The sequence below is a fragment of the Dysidea avara genome, chromosome 11, assembly GCF_963678975.1.
Source record: "Dysidea avara chromosome 11, odDysAvar1.4, whole genome shotgun sequence".
Lineage (NCBI taxonomy): Eukaryota > Metazoa > Porifera > Demospongiae > Dictyoceratida > Dysideidae > Dysidea > Dysidea avara.
The window spans coordinates 668,034-682,730 of record NC_089282.1 but is presented as its reverse complement, the minus strand read 5'-3'; the positions used below and the strand labels follow the sequence as shown (position 1 = coordinate 682,730).

Genomic DNA, 14,697 nt, shown 5'->3' with positions numbered 1-14,697 from the left:
GGCGTGACCGAATATAACGTTTGTCATACGATTACATGCGATAATGTGTGTATGTCTAAATGTTACCCACAACACAATATAATGGAGTTACAGTTGCATTAAGTGTTCCTTGTAGTATCTTGTATGAGGTAACTAGTACTTGTTGCGTTTCTCTGCAAAAAGAGAAAAAAAGACACCAATTACATCATTAATTTAGCAAATAAAAAGAGAAGCTTATTTTGTTTGTGTGTGTGTGTGTGTGCGTGCCTGTGTGCATTATTCCAGTCTATCCAGCATGTGGGAGAACAAATATCCAACTGACCATGTCTCTCCTAGTGGTATTTAGGTGTCCATGAGACACGGCACATAAATTACTGGTCCTGCCTCAACAAGATTTACTTGGTACCTGAGTAGTGTACAGGCACTGGCTCACTTGGCAGCAATAACAGTATTTCACACATAGCTGCTGGAGACTTTGCTTTGCATGTGCACAGGCACATAATAGGATTGGCCATGCTTGTAGTGTGTGTGCGCGCGTGTGTGGGTATGTGCATGTGTAATGTAGTGTAGAGTATGTGGTATATATATATATATTTTGGGGGAGGGGTAGGACAAGCCTAGTAATGAAATTGCGTAAGGTCCTTAGCACTACTAAACATTCTAAAGAAGCAGATTCTTCTACCTATCTGCAGGGGTATATCATGGAAGATCGCACATGGTTGTTTGATAAATGCAGGAATTGTTAGTGACGAATTAGTGACTACTACATGTCTTTATTTTGGAATGCTGATTTATTCATAACGGTTTTCTTCAGAAAATTTACACCGTCGTAAAGTACAAACTCGAATATGTAGTCGAACCTCTTCATCCATGTTTTGGAAAGTAATTGGTTCACGTGAAATACTTTCAAGCACTTTAAACATATATCAATTCACGTAGGCTTGTCCTCCCCTCCCCCCTTCAGGAATAGATTCTTACTTTTCTGTACAACTTCTTCTGTTACTACTTTCTTGTGTACTCGTTGCATACTTGCTGACTTTGCTTGCTGTTGTGATGGTAACACTGCTGGCAAGGTGGCTACCTGTCCAGGCATCATCATCGGGGCACCCACCATTGGCATCATCCCGCCAGGGTACATCATCATACCACGTTGCTGCATCATCATTTGCTGCTGCATCATCTGTTGTTGCTGCATCAACTGTTGTTGCTGCATCATTTGCTGTGGATTGAACAATAAGTAGCATGGTAATTGTAACTTTAAACATATTAATTTTGCACATCAGGTCTAGTATCATTACAGGTATGTTAATATCACAGCAATTAGCATGTATATGACTACATATAAATGTAAACTATTTTGTAACTTTATATTTATGTGTTCAAAATTTACCTCTGTGTGTGTGTGTGTGTGTGTGTGTGTGTGTGTGTGTGTGTGTGTGTGTGTGTGTGTGTGTGTGTGTGTGTGTGTGTGTGTGTGTGTGTGTGTGTGTGTGTGTGTGTGTGTGTGTGTGTGTGTGTGTGTGTGTGTGTGTGAGAGTGAGTGAGTGAGTGAGTGAGTGAGTGAGTGAGTGAGTGAGTGAGTGAGTGAGTGAGTGAGTGAGTGAGTGAGTGAGATATTTACCTGCTGCATGGCCATTTGGTCCATGCCAGTGGGGCTAGCTGGAGCACTGTCGTCCTCTTCTATCACTTCTTCTTCATTTGATGTAGATTTTTTCTTTATCTTTTTAGCCTTCTTAGCAGCTTCCTTAGCTTCCTTTGCTCTCTTCTTATCCTCTTTCTCTGCTGCTTTTCTTTCTTTTTTGGTCATCTTTGAATAATCTTTAGGTTCTGACGTTTCTGTTGTCGTTGTTGGCTTCGACTTCACTTCAGTAGACTGAGAATAGCTGCTTCTATAGCCACCTGGTTGAGGATATTGAAATGCACCCATATTTAATGGTGATTTTGGAGTGCCATCATAGCCATCACCATAGATGTCTACTGTAAAGGGACTACCAGGAACATGGTCTCCAGACCATCTGATGAAGATTACAAACTGGCCTGGAAGTGAAGGGTAGTAGTGAGCCTTCAGAGTACGAGGATCATCAGAACCTTGTTGTTTAGCTTCAATCCTGAAGGCATCTTTGATACCGTGAACTCGAATTGACAATGTACCAATACCTGCATCCTTTGTTTCGATAGTAAACTCTCCTGAGTCACCTAATCTGCCATTGTGCAAACCTGGGCCATAAGCTCTGACCATTCCAGCATTAGCACGTGGGTGCACTTTCAATTTCAGTGGACTGTTGGGAATTTGGACTTTTGACCACTGCACAAAGACGAAATAGCGGCCATGCTTCTTTGCATCAAACTTGATACTGTAGACACCTTCTCCATCATCTGAGGTGAATACTTTTGGTTGGTATTCATCAGGTCCTTTAGTTGTTACTGTGAGCTCACCACAACCAGCTTCCTTAGTATCAACAAAAAATTCAAGAGGACTACCAGAAATGTGAACAGCATTCGAATGTAGTGCAGGCCCATAAGCATGACATTTTGTAGCGTCTGGTCCAGGGACGACATTTATCTTAAATGGACTTCCAGGAATAGGGTTGCCACGGAATGTAATAGAAGCCACGTAAGCTCCTTCTGTGGGGGCAACATATGATATAGAATATGATCCATCATTGTTGTCTTTGACTGTCACCTTTGCTGCTTCTTTGATACCCCTCACAAGTATTTCTAGGTATCCTTTATCTACTAATCCAACCTCACTGGATATGATTGTGAAATAAGCTGGTCGTTCAGCGATTGCATTTTTCAGACCATCTCCTGTTGCATTACACATATTGGCCATTATTCTGTTTCCAACTCTGATACAGAAAGGACTTTTTGGTATATGTGCAATTCCCCATATGACCTCAACATAATGCTGCCCAACTTCCCATGGAGTGAAGCTAACTTGGTATGTTTGTTCTTTCACTTCTTGTATGTCTACTGCGTACTGAGCTGTTGGTCCCTTTGGTTTCACTGTCAACTTTCCATTTCCTGCTCCTCTAGCCACAACGGTGAAGGTAACCGGTTCAGCCACTCTGCCTGATTGTTCATCAATTGCTTCTCCAATTGCCCTGCACTTGCTAGCATCACAAATTTGTGCTCTGAATGGAGTTTGAGGTATGTCATATCCAGCAAATAACACTTGTATATTAACTTCTCCAATTGCCCTCGGGTCTAATTTAACATTGAATGTGTCCATGTCTTCTTTGGTTACATTTATTCCAACCAAATCACAAACCTTTTCATCATTAGCTAGCACAGTGATATTTCCAATTCCTGCACCAACTGTCTTTACGTCAAAGTCCTCTTGCTGGCCAACTTGCAGTACAGTAGGAATGGTTCCCAGAATTTGGCATTTTCCTGGATCCACAGCTTGTAGTGTGAATGGACTTCCTGGTACCTGCTGTTGTGCACACTCTACAAACACTTCATAGCTACCTGGCTGTAATGGAATGAATGACGCATTTCTCTGATCATCACGAGGTGGGCCTACGTCAACATTTACATCTGCTTGTGGTCCATGTGCCACTGCAGTAACCTGTTGTCCTGGTGGAAGCTGCCCTTTGATAGCAAACTTAAATGGCTCACACACCAGTGACCCTTCTTTCTGTTTACTGAGTATTATCCCGAAAGCACTTGTATCTAATGTTTCACATTTGAATGGACTACCTTTGACACTTCTCTTTGAATATTTGACAAGAATCGAAAAGGCACCAGATTTAGTTGGAGTAAATTTAAATTCAAACAGATCTTGCTTCATATCTTGTTTGTGAAGGACAATTTCCTCCTCATCATCATCATATTGCACTGTACTTGTCAACTTTCCTCTGCCTGCCCCTTTAGTGGTTACTGTAAACAAGATCTGCTCATTTAAGACAGCCATTCCGTTGTTCTTCAAAGGTAAACCTTTTACTAAGCATTTGCTTGGATCAACTACATTGATGCTATAAGGGCTACCGGGTATTGGCTCTCCTTCCCAAGTAATGTGCACCTTGTATACACCCACCATATTGGGGTCAAACTTCAAATAGTACATGACCTTTTCATTGCTTTCTTCTTTGTCAGTGAACACACGAATAGTTGCACCAGTAGGAGCGCTAGCTCTCACTGCCAGTTTTCCAACACCAGCATCTGTACAGTCCACAGAGAACTCCACTGGATCATCAACATAATAGTCCTCATCGCTGATCAGTGCTCCTTCTGGAGTACATTTTGATGCATTTGGTGCTGGAAGGATAGGGATGCATACTGGAGTTCCAGCCACTGCAATATTATCGTAATAAACCATCAGATTGTACTGGTTGGCAACTGAGGCTACATAAGTGATTTGGTACACTCCATTGCCCTTCTCTAGTAAATTCACTGTTGCTACATCTCCATTAGTACTTTCAAAAGTTGCTGTGAGGCCGCCTTTCTCAAGTAGTCCACGATCAGCTCCCACAAGGTTGACTACTCCTGGTTTACCTTCAACACTACCCTTTAGTCCTTCTCCTTGTAGCATCATCTTGCTGACATCAACTGCTTTGTGTAGTTCAAATATAAATGGACTGCCTTGCACTGCTTTTCCACCCCAGTTGATTTCAGCATAGTTTCTTCCCACTTGCCAAGGTACAAGAACTACTGTGTGTGTACCATTCTGGTTGTCTGTAGTAGTTGCGTTGTAGCTAGATTTTGGACCAATTCCTCTGAAGTGTAAATAGTTAGCAGTGATTGGACCTGCTGCCCTTGCATCAATGAAGAACTGCAATTCTTGGCCAGTGACGAGTTTTGTTTGTTGAAGTGATGGACATTCAACTCTGACAGCATTAGCGTCAATGACATTTGTCTCAAATGGGCAACCAGGCATTATGTATCCAGCCCAAGTAATAGTAGTACGAAATGTTCCTATTTCGCTTGGCTCTAGGGTGAGCTTTTCTAGGTTGACAGAAGATTCCAGTTTGTGACACATTGGGTTACCCCCAGTAACAGCCACAATTTCACAGCCCATCTCTCCAGGGCCACAGCCATCTGTCTTTATTAACACATCCTCTGATTCATTAACATGTAGTGATTTTGGAGGAGGTACAGAAAATTTGCAATTTTCTGGATTGCAGATTTTGACAATGAATGGACTACCACTGACATGCTGTCCACCGCAAGTGACCTCACAGTGATAATCTCCAATCTGTTTAGGAGTGAATCTTGCAGTGGCAATTTCATTTGAAAACTCAATCTTCACAGTTGCATCATGTTTAGCATGTACACACTTTGCTTTTACATTCTTTGTATCTGGTGTGATTCCAGTGATGGTGAATTTGACATACTCCTTTTGCTTACCATACTGTGTTGGTGGGTTCACAGTGAAGCTTGCAGGATCAACCACTTCACAGTACCAAGGAAGGGGTAAAAGATTCTCACTGTTGAAAAACAAAGTGAATTCTAAAGATCCAACATACTTTGGTATGTATTTAGCTTCGTATCTTCCCTTTCCCTTCTCAGTAAGGATGATTTCATCCTTGGTATCCCTGTTTGCCAGTGCTGTACAGTCTAACACTCCAGTTCCTGCTTTAGAAGTATCAATTTCAAAGACGATTGGTTCACCCACTTTAGCAATGAAGCCCTCGCATTTTGGCATGCTGATTACATTGACAAGTTTTGGATCAGCAACATCAAAGGTGAATGGAGATTTTGGTATTTCGATGCTACTCCACCTGACAGCCACCTTGTGCACTCCAACAGTTTTAACATCAAGTTTGATGGAGTGAATAATCTCACCTCTAGCTGACTCATCAGCAGTATACACGTTGAGATCATATTTCTGAGGATCTTGGGCAGTTACCGTAAGATCTCCTGTACCTCCCTTGGTGGAATCAACTTTAAACTCAATCGGCTTACCAACATTAAACCATACTCCTGATTCTAATGACTTTCCAAAAGCGAAGCACTGACTGGCATCAGCTGGTGGCAGGGCGGTGATTTCAAATGGGCTATCCTTAATATTCTCACCCTCACAAAGGATTGAAATCTTGTATTTGCCTTCTCTTGGGACAATGTATTCAATGGTGTATCTCCCCTTGCCTGCATCTATGGCTGTGTACTGAATTTCTCTGCAATTGCTATCAAGTCCACCAGGTTGGACTTCAACCGATTTGAAACCTTGTCCTTCAAATTGCAGGGTAAGAATGCCATCCTTCAGTAAACCTGTTTCAGTGCTTATCACTTCAAAAGTGTTAATGTGTGTTGCAATAATCTTGGATAGACCTTCTCCAGTAGCAGTAAATGTGCCAATGTCTATAGCTTTGCATATCTCAGCAGAAAATGGACTTTTAGGGATTGCAACTCCTCCCCATGTCACCCATATTTCATGAGCACCTATTTCATATGGCTTAAAAGTGGCCAGGAAGGTACCATTGCCATTATCTGTGATATCCGTGATGTACACGTCACCGCTAGGATTGGTTGGCTTTATGTCCAGTTCTGCCTTACCAGCGTTTTCTGCATGTACAGCTAATTCAACTGTTTCAAAAACTTTGGCCTTACCAGAAGAAAGAGCGGGCCCACTAACAGTGACTTTGGAACAATCGCAAACGTGAACTGTGAATGGTGTTTGTGCTACCGTTTCCCCTGCCCATTTCAATTCAATGTTAGACTCTCCAATTGCCTTTGCTTCCAGTTTTAGATCATAGCGATCTGGTCCAGATTTTGATAGGGAAACGACAATTACACTTGGCACACTTGAGAAAGCCTCCAGTTTTGAAACACCAGCACCTTTAGTGGTCACTTCCACATCTTTAGATTTGCCAATTATGATATTCTTTGGAATTCCTTCTGTAAAGGCACACTTAAAGGGATCTGCTACAGGCAAGGACATGGGACTCCCTCTCACTGGATCACCACCACAGCTAACTAAAACAGAATGGTCACCAACTTCTGTAGGAGTATAATTTCCAACGTATATGTTACCCTCTCTGCATGAATATGTAAGCTCTCTAAGCCCTGTAGTAGGAGATTTTGACTCTGCTATGATCCCCTGTATATTCTCACCAGGAGCAGTTATAAGGAAAGTTGTTTTCTTACCAATAATGGCTGACTGGCCTGGAGGAGGGTCCTCATATACAACACTGCACTGCTTAGGGTCAACCACAAGGACTTTAAAAGGACTGCCAGGCACTTCACTATCAGAGTACTTCACTTGAATGTCATCTTCTCCTGCCCTTGTTGGAATGTAAGAAGCCTCAACTCCTTTACCCTTCACCGCCATCTTTGCAGTTTCAGTAGAGCCATCAGGGTGGGTAATGGTTACACGCAAATCATTGGTAGCATTTACCCCAGTAATTTCGATAGGAACAGGCTTACCTACAATAGCGGCTTGTGCTCCGGTAGCATATTTACTCGTCACTGACAGTCCACTAGGATCAATGACATCTACAATGTATGGGCTACCAGGAATGCTTACACCAGACCATTTGATCTCTATGTTAACTTTCCCACTCCTTTCAGGCACATATACTAGCTTGTACATTCCCTTTTGGGGAGTTTGCGTGTTTACATCCACTTTAGCATTGTTACAGGTGATTTGTACATCTAGAGACCCATCACCGCCCTTTGTAGCATCTACCTCAAAATCTGCATTTTTCCCTACAAAGGCACGTTTCAAACCCTGGCCCTTTGCTTGCACCATGGTCGGGACTGGAATAGCCTTGGCATACATAAAACGAGCAAGATAGATGGAGTTTGCCATCTCATCTGGCTCAGGATTAGCCATTTGTGCTGGTTTAAATAGAGGTTGGATGCTAAGGGTTTCTTGGGCACCTTTCATTGCCATAGTGATATTTTCTACACCTTCATGGGGATCAAGCTTATTCCATTCAGTTAGCATTCCAGGGTTAATGGCATTGCACAGGGCTACCAGGTTAATGCCACTGCACCAATCAAGACCAAGATTTTGGACATTTCTGTATGGAATCATTGACTGTATCCACTCGAGCAGTTTGCTGGTCCACCGACGGTAAAAGTAAGATATGTACGTCATGACCGACAGCTCGTCTACATCACAGCTGTGAAAATCGTCAGGACTAATGATTGAAGGTATTTCTAACCTTTCATATGCCAGTCGAATACCAAGCTTGCAATTCTCCAGACCATTCTTTGAATCCAATGTTGAGTAGTGAGAACATGTGCCAGGCTCTATCCTATCCATCAGAGTGCAGAGTGCTATTCCGTCATTCCAATCAATGGTAAAATTTTTAATATTCAGCTCAGGGATTTGTATACGTACCCATTCAAGCAATGCATTCTTAGTAGACACACCCTTACCACTGCTCTTCAGTTGATAGGTCCTGATCAGTGTCCAGATCAAGCCAAGAATCAGCTTCAACTCTCCATTGTACAAATCTTCAGGGCCTGCACAAAATGTGAAACTGTAATAGCTACTGGCATGGAATCAATCATGTAGAGTTTGTTATTATTATATATTGCGACATACTATAGATAATTACTTTTATGACTATAGATTTATGTTAATGTAATAATTATATTCATAGTTAATTTTTGTTTATTGCATCTAATTTATGTATGTGTATGTATGTAATTGAATGGGTTACAGGCTTCTAAGCGTCAACCCAAATCACATCATAATCATACGAGTGTAGAGCAGCTATAAGGGTCCAATGCCTATTACACAATATAACAAGCTACCCGCTGTTTGCATGGAGCAAGGTCTCATCGTGGCAACCCACTTGACCTTGCAATATCTGAGGGTCAAGTGCTTCCATCCCATTGGTCCCTTTATGATTAGCACTTGTACCATTTAGCAGCCCCGGAAAAAGTATATTAAGGGAACCTTATTAATACAGGCTACCGCGAGTATGGTGCAGCCCCCTCTCCCGCATTCAAGAAAAGGACAGTAGTAGTCTATTTCCTTACCAATATTTACTAGCTTGATCTTCTCTGATGCCATGAAGCGAAATGACACGCCCAGATTTTCCAGCTTCTGCGGCTTAAGCTTAGGCTTGAGGTTGAAGCGGCCAAGTCGACCCTGAGAAGTCAGCGATTCCAACAGTTGTACCATAGTGACCCCATCCTGCAGATCCCACTGAATGTCCTTGATTTCGAAGCTAGACACCTTCGACTTGCCGCGCAGGACATCATTTACCCAGTTTGTGAAGGTGGTTTGTTGAATTTTCTTCCAAGCATCGTTTACTTGCTTCATTGTGTGCGTAGATTTCTTTCAAATTTCAGCAAGGGCGTTGCCCAAAACTACTCGCCACAAAATGGGTGTGGCAGCTGTAGGGTGTGTGCGTCACACCCAGTTTAACTCGTCCAGGAGTCACGCCCAGTTCAAGCGTGCGCCGCACATCATCTATGCCTGCATGCATGCTCTAGTGCACTTACTTGCATGCAAAAAATATCCGTTGTCGTCGTTGTGTATTTTCAACTTGCAATCAATGAAATAGTTGAATGTCACTTGTGCTCCGCGGCACTAGGGTTTAATAACACTATTTTCACGCTTCATGCCCGCGGGCGCCCCTGCGCGTAAATTATTACCACAATTGGTTCCATAGATAGTAGAGGGCGCTAATGCAGAGTCAATTATTACTGCCTGACATAGGCCATTTGTCAGGCAAATATCATGCATGGCCGACCTACCTGACAAATTGTCAGATCAAAATACAAGAAGGTTGTATAGTTTTTTAGTGCATAAGTAAATAGCAAACACAATAATGATTGTACCATTATACATACTAAATCTATTGATGTAATGCCAAATTGTGTAAAGCAGCAGTGTATCAATGTCAGGTAAAGCTTTAGTTTGTCTGTAAAAAAATTATAATTGTCTCTGTGCTAAAGCTCCCTCTACTCACGATCAGTAGGTTAGGGGGTAGGGTTCAGCTTTAGCTACTATAAATCCAGTTAGGGTTAGGGTTCACTGAGCCATATTCTTTAATATAGGCTAGACCACTGTTTTATATTACCATGCATTAGAGTACGCCTAAAATTCAGGGCTCTGGCAGCTGGCAGTGGTGGTAATAATAATATATATATTTGATGTACATACCTCCTTAGTGGAGTATTGTTGTACATGTCATATTGTGTGATTGTGTATACACTAGTTGCTATTTAGTTAGTTAATTACATGTGTGTGTGTATGTATGCAATTTGTCTTGAAATTTGTTTACCGATTCTTGATTGACCAAATTTCTTGGTAGAGTGTTCCAGAATCTGATTGCTGATGGTATAAAGGAGTAGCTATTTAGTGGCTATAGCTCTGATGGTATAAAGGAGTTATGTTAATAATAGGCTACAATCATGAGGTGGAACTATTAAGTTTGAAGTATACAACAGGCCATCCTTGGGTCTGGGGGCATGGCTCTCCTCAAGAAAAAAATCCACTCTGAGAACTATTGTTACAGGTAACCAAGATAATATGACTGTTAGAGTATTTTAATATGAACCTTTGCAAAAAATTGCCTGAATATATACTTGACCAGTTTCCCCTACTAGGACCCTATTAGCTACCATGCCTCAACAGTACACTCTTAGTATAGATTCTATGCAGTGAAGGTAATCAAGGGCACTGTATGCTGGTTTGAATGAAACAGTTGAATGTCTAATGGTGTCACTTGTGCTCTGTGGCACTAGGGTTACACTAATTTCATACTTCATGCCCACAGGCGCCCCTGCATGTATACACCGATTATATTATACCACAATTGGTTCCACAGATAGTAGAGGGTGCTAATGCACCCATCAGTAGTCCAAAGTTAGGGTGTTCAGCCATATTCTTTAATATAGGCTAGACCACTATTTTATATTATTTTCCATTAAAGTACGCCTAGAATTCAGGGCTCTGGAAGCTGGCAGTGGTGGTAATAATAATATATATTTGATGTACATACCTCCTGAGTGGAGTATTGTTGTACATATCATATTGTGTGATTGTGTATACACTAGTTGCTATTTAGTTAGTTAATTACATGTGTGTGTGTATGTATGCAATTTGTCTTGAAAATATACTAATTTCACAATAATGGATGCCTTTTGTGACTTTAACTTAAAACTTGTAAAACGAAGAAAAAGATTAAAATAAATTGTAAAATATTTTTAAAATATGAGATTTCTGAGCTTGATCCTGGGACTTTTCGTAATGCATCAGAGCCATAGCTACTCCTTTATATCATCAGAGCCATAGCCACTAAATAGCTACTCCTTTATACCATCAGAGCCATATTCACTAAATAGCTACTCCTTTATACCATCAGAGCCATAGCCACTAAATAGCTACTCCTTTATACCATCAGAGCCATAGCCACTAAATAGCTACTCCTTTATACCATCAGAGCCATAGCCACTAAATAGCTACTCCTTTATACCATCAGAGCCATAGCCACTAAATAGCTTGTTTAAAGTGAAACTTGTTACCAGATTTAATCTCATTTTCAACAATTTCCAAGGGGAGCATCCCCCCCCAGACCCCCTCTAGATTTAACTGTGCATACAACAGAAAATTTACAAGCCTGTCACCATAATTCCTGGAGGATGCAGGTAGGAGTGAAGGGATAAAAATTATACAGGGCAAGATCTAGTGCTTGATCTGTCATTGCATGGCCAATAGGGTTCCCCTCTGAACTTTAAGGACAAGCCCAGAACAAGATAAGAGCAGTAGCTAGTACTAGCTACATAATGAAAAAATGCAGTACAGCTTACCAGAGCCTTAAAAAGCAGCATGATTCCTCAGAGGTAGCATGATAAAGAGTGTAACAACTCTCTGCAGGGTGACTTGCAGTATAGCCGAGTTCACAGGTGACGTGATATGTTGTTGAACTCTCTAAGGGTGACTTGTTTGGAGCTGAACTCTCTACATATGAACTTGTAACATAATTAGGGACTTATTTAATACATAGCTGACTGCTCTAATAGGGTGATTCATGTGGTTTTAAATCTGATTCTTCTAAGCAACTGAAAGACAATTCTACAATAATTTATCTACAGTTTTTGGTGCATTCCTTTAAGAGGTTTGGCTGGTAGTCATGGAAAATCAGTAACTACAAGCTCTATCCTGATGACTGGCTCTCAGTTCCCATTTTTTATACAGGGGACAGATGTTCACCTAGCAACTGTAGACCAACTTCTATCTGCTGTAAGCCAAATAAGCATCTTCAGTAAACCTGTTCAGTAAGCATGTGGCTACCTTAGACTTTGCAAAAGCTTTTGATAAAGTTGCCCATGCTAGGCTAGCTCACAAGCTGAATTTCTATGGTATAAGAGGTGTGAATTGTTACAGTGGCTACAATCGTTTCTTACTAATCGTACACAAAAAGTAATCATTGATGGTAGGCAGTCTTCGCCTTGCAGTGTAACATCAGGTGTACCACAAGGATCAGTGCTCAGTCCAGTGTTGTTTCTGATATATATAAATGATATTGTAACTAACATCCACAGTCAGTTGAGACTTTTTGCAGATGATTGTTTAGTTTATCGTCCTATCTACTCACCCGAAGATCATAAGATACTCCAAAGTGATCTTGACACATTATCAACATGGGCTGATATTTGGCAAATGGAATTTAATGTTTCAAAATGTTGCATCATGCAGATATCTACACTACATTCTGCTAGTGAGTTCTCCTATACAATGTACAAAATCCCCTTAGAAGTTGTTGAGAGACATCACTATTTGGGAGTACTTTTAGATAACAAGTTGTCATCGACCCCTCACATAAATTCAGTGTGCAATAAAGCAAATATTCTACTGGGATTTTTGCGAATAACTCTCCACCATTGTCCACCTCACTTAAAAGATCATGCATATAAACAGATCGTCTTGCCATCTATTGAATACTACTCTTCTATCTGGGATCCACATCAACAATCACTCATTCACAAGTTAGAGATGATACAACATCGTGCTGCACGTTTCGTGTTAAATAGACCTTGGAGAAGGAATCATAGGGACAGCAAAACTGAAATGTTAGTGGAATTAAAATGGCCAACACTGAAAGATTGTAGGAAACAGGCACGGCTGATGCTGTTGTTTAAGTTTGTATACAAATTAATTTATGTTCCAAATCAGTATCTGCCAGTGTTATCTCCTGCAACAAGTACCAGGGCAAACCATCCCTTGAAGCTATTACAGTTGTATGCCAGAACAAATCGATATAGTAACTCTTTCTTACCAAGATCAATACCAGACTGGAACAATTTAGATATGGAAGATCTTGACTTACTTACTTTCAAGAACCGTTTGCAAAATGCATAGACACTAAAATTTTGTTTTTGTACATTAGCGATTTACCCAATGGGTTTTGCTAATCAATAATAATAATAACCCTCAGTTATCTGACCCTCACTCATCCGTACCCTCATTTTGGGAAATGACTGTTCTATTAGAGTATTTTGAGTATGTTCTATTAGTATGCTCTATTACAGAGCTCTCTGTCTATAACTGTATGGGTTTCAGTTATCAAACAATTCACTTATTGCCTGAGACACATTGGGGTTGTTATTATTGTAAACCTCAGAATGAGTAAATGTAGTATATCACATGGGTTTGGATATACTGTACTTCTACAACGAAGCATCTTATCCAACACCAAATCTTAAATGAACAACAGTACAGTTGGCTATTCATGTTAAACACAATTAAATGATGTAATAATGGATGTTCATAGAGCATTTTACCAGTAGAAACAAGTAGACCTCATTATGTTTGACTATTTAATTGACACAGTTCCCCATTAATTGGTAGTCAAATACTTGAATGGATATCACAGACACTCTAGTTAACAAACAGTCCTAGGTGTGTTCAGATAATGGAAAAGTTTAGGTAAACAAAGTCCATACATTCCTATACAATCAGTTGAAATACTCAAATAGTACCATACACTGGCAGAATACTCTAATAAAACAGTCAATTCACAGTTTGGAAAACAGAAAGTTTGGATAATCAATGACTGGGTAATGGAGTTACCACTGTATGATGCTTGATAAACCTTTGTTACACATGTAAAGAACAAGCTTCTAAAGTATATACTTAACAGAAATCTTTCCAACTGCCTAAGAGGCTACGTGTCTCAGTCTTGTCTGGCCCACCTTGGAATATGCCAGCACTATTTGGGAGCCCTATTGAACAGTTTTCATCACTAGCATTGAAAAGAAGGCCTCTTCCCTGGGTACTAAATAACTACAGTAGATACAGCAGTGTAGCATTAATGCTGCAGCAATTGCAATGGCTTTCCTTGGAAGAAAGACACAAGAAATATTCCTGATCTACAAAGGTAAAAACAGCCTTATTTCACTCCAAGTTCCTCCATACTTTCAAACATACTCTGACAAAACTCCTCCTGTATGCATCCATTATCCATATATGAACAGCTTCTACTCTAGAACAGTTAAGGAATGGGACACTTTACCACCTGATGTTTCCACCACACTATCTACATTCCAAGCTGACATTTAATCAGTTAATTTAATTGTAAATACTTACCTGTGAATACTATTGATCATTTGCAGCACATGAATAAATAAGGAACCGTTTTTATTTACACAACTCAATCACGCAATTGTCACACACTGTTGGTTTTCGTTTCTTTATTTTCCTTTGCTCTTTGCACTGTATCTTCATTGTGTCTGCATTGTATCACAATTCACCTTCACATGTGACAAATTTCAAGGCACGTTTGCATTTAATGGGAGCTTTTGTAAGTA

At 40.5% G+C, this 14,697-nt stretch overlaps 1 protein-coding gene across 1 annotated transcript; it reads right to left on the bottom strand.

Annotated features, from left to right (window-relative positions):
• Positions 1-4: 4 nt before the first annotated feature.
• On the bottom strand, positions 5-9,264 carry LOC136238288 (filamin-B-like). Its single transcript, XM_066028685.1, has 4 exons — positions 8,917-9,264; positions 1,601-8,394; positions 958-1,198; positions 5-152 (listed from the first exon to the last, which is right to left on the bottom strand). Exons 1-4 carry the CDS (start codon positions 9,200-9,202, stop codon positions 133-135), a joined length of 7,341 nt encoding a protein of 2,446 aa, XP_065884757.1. The 5' UTR covers positions 9,203-9,264; the 3' UTR covers positions 5-132.
• Positions 9,265-14,697: the final 5,433 nt, after the last annotated feature.

What these genes read in the sequence shown, in the direction of transcription:
- LOC136238288 (XM_066028685.1), bottom strand. Translation starts at nt 9,202, where the DNA reads ATGAAGCAAGTAAACGATGCTTGGAAGAAAATTCAACAAACCACCTTC. An exon ending in GATCAAGCTAGTAAATATTG is followed by an intron (nt 8,395 to 8,916) that starts GTAAGGAAATAG and finishes CATTTTGTGCAG; the next exon opens with GCCCTGAAGATTTGTACAAT. An exon ending in ACCAAATGGCCATGCAGCAG is followed by an intron (nt 1,199 to 1,600) that starts GTAAATATCTCA and finishes TTCAATCCACAG; the next exon opens with CAAATGATGCAGCAACAACA.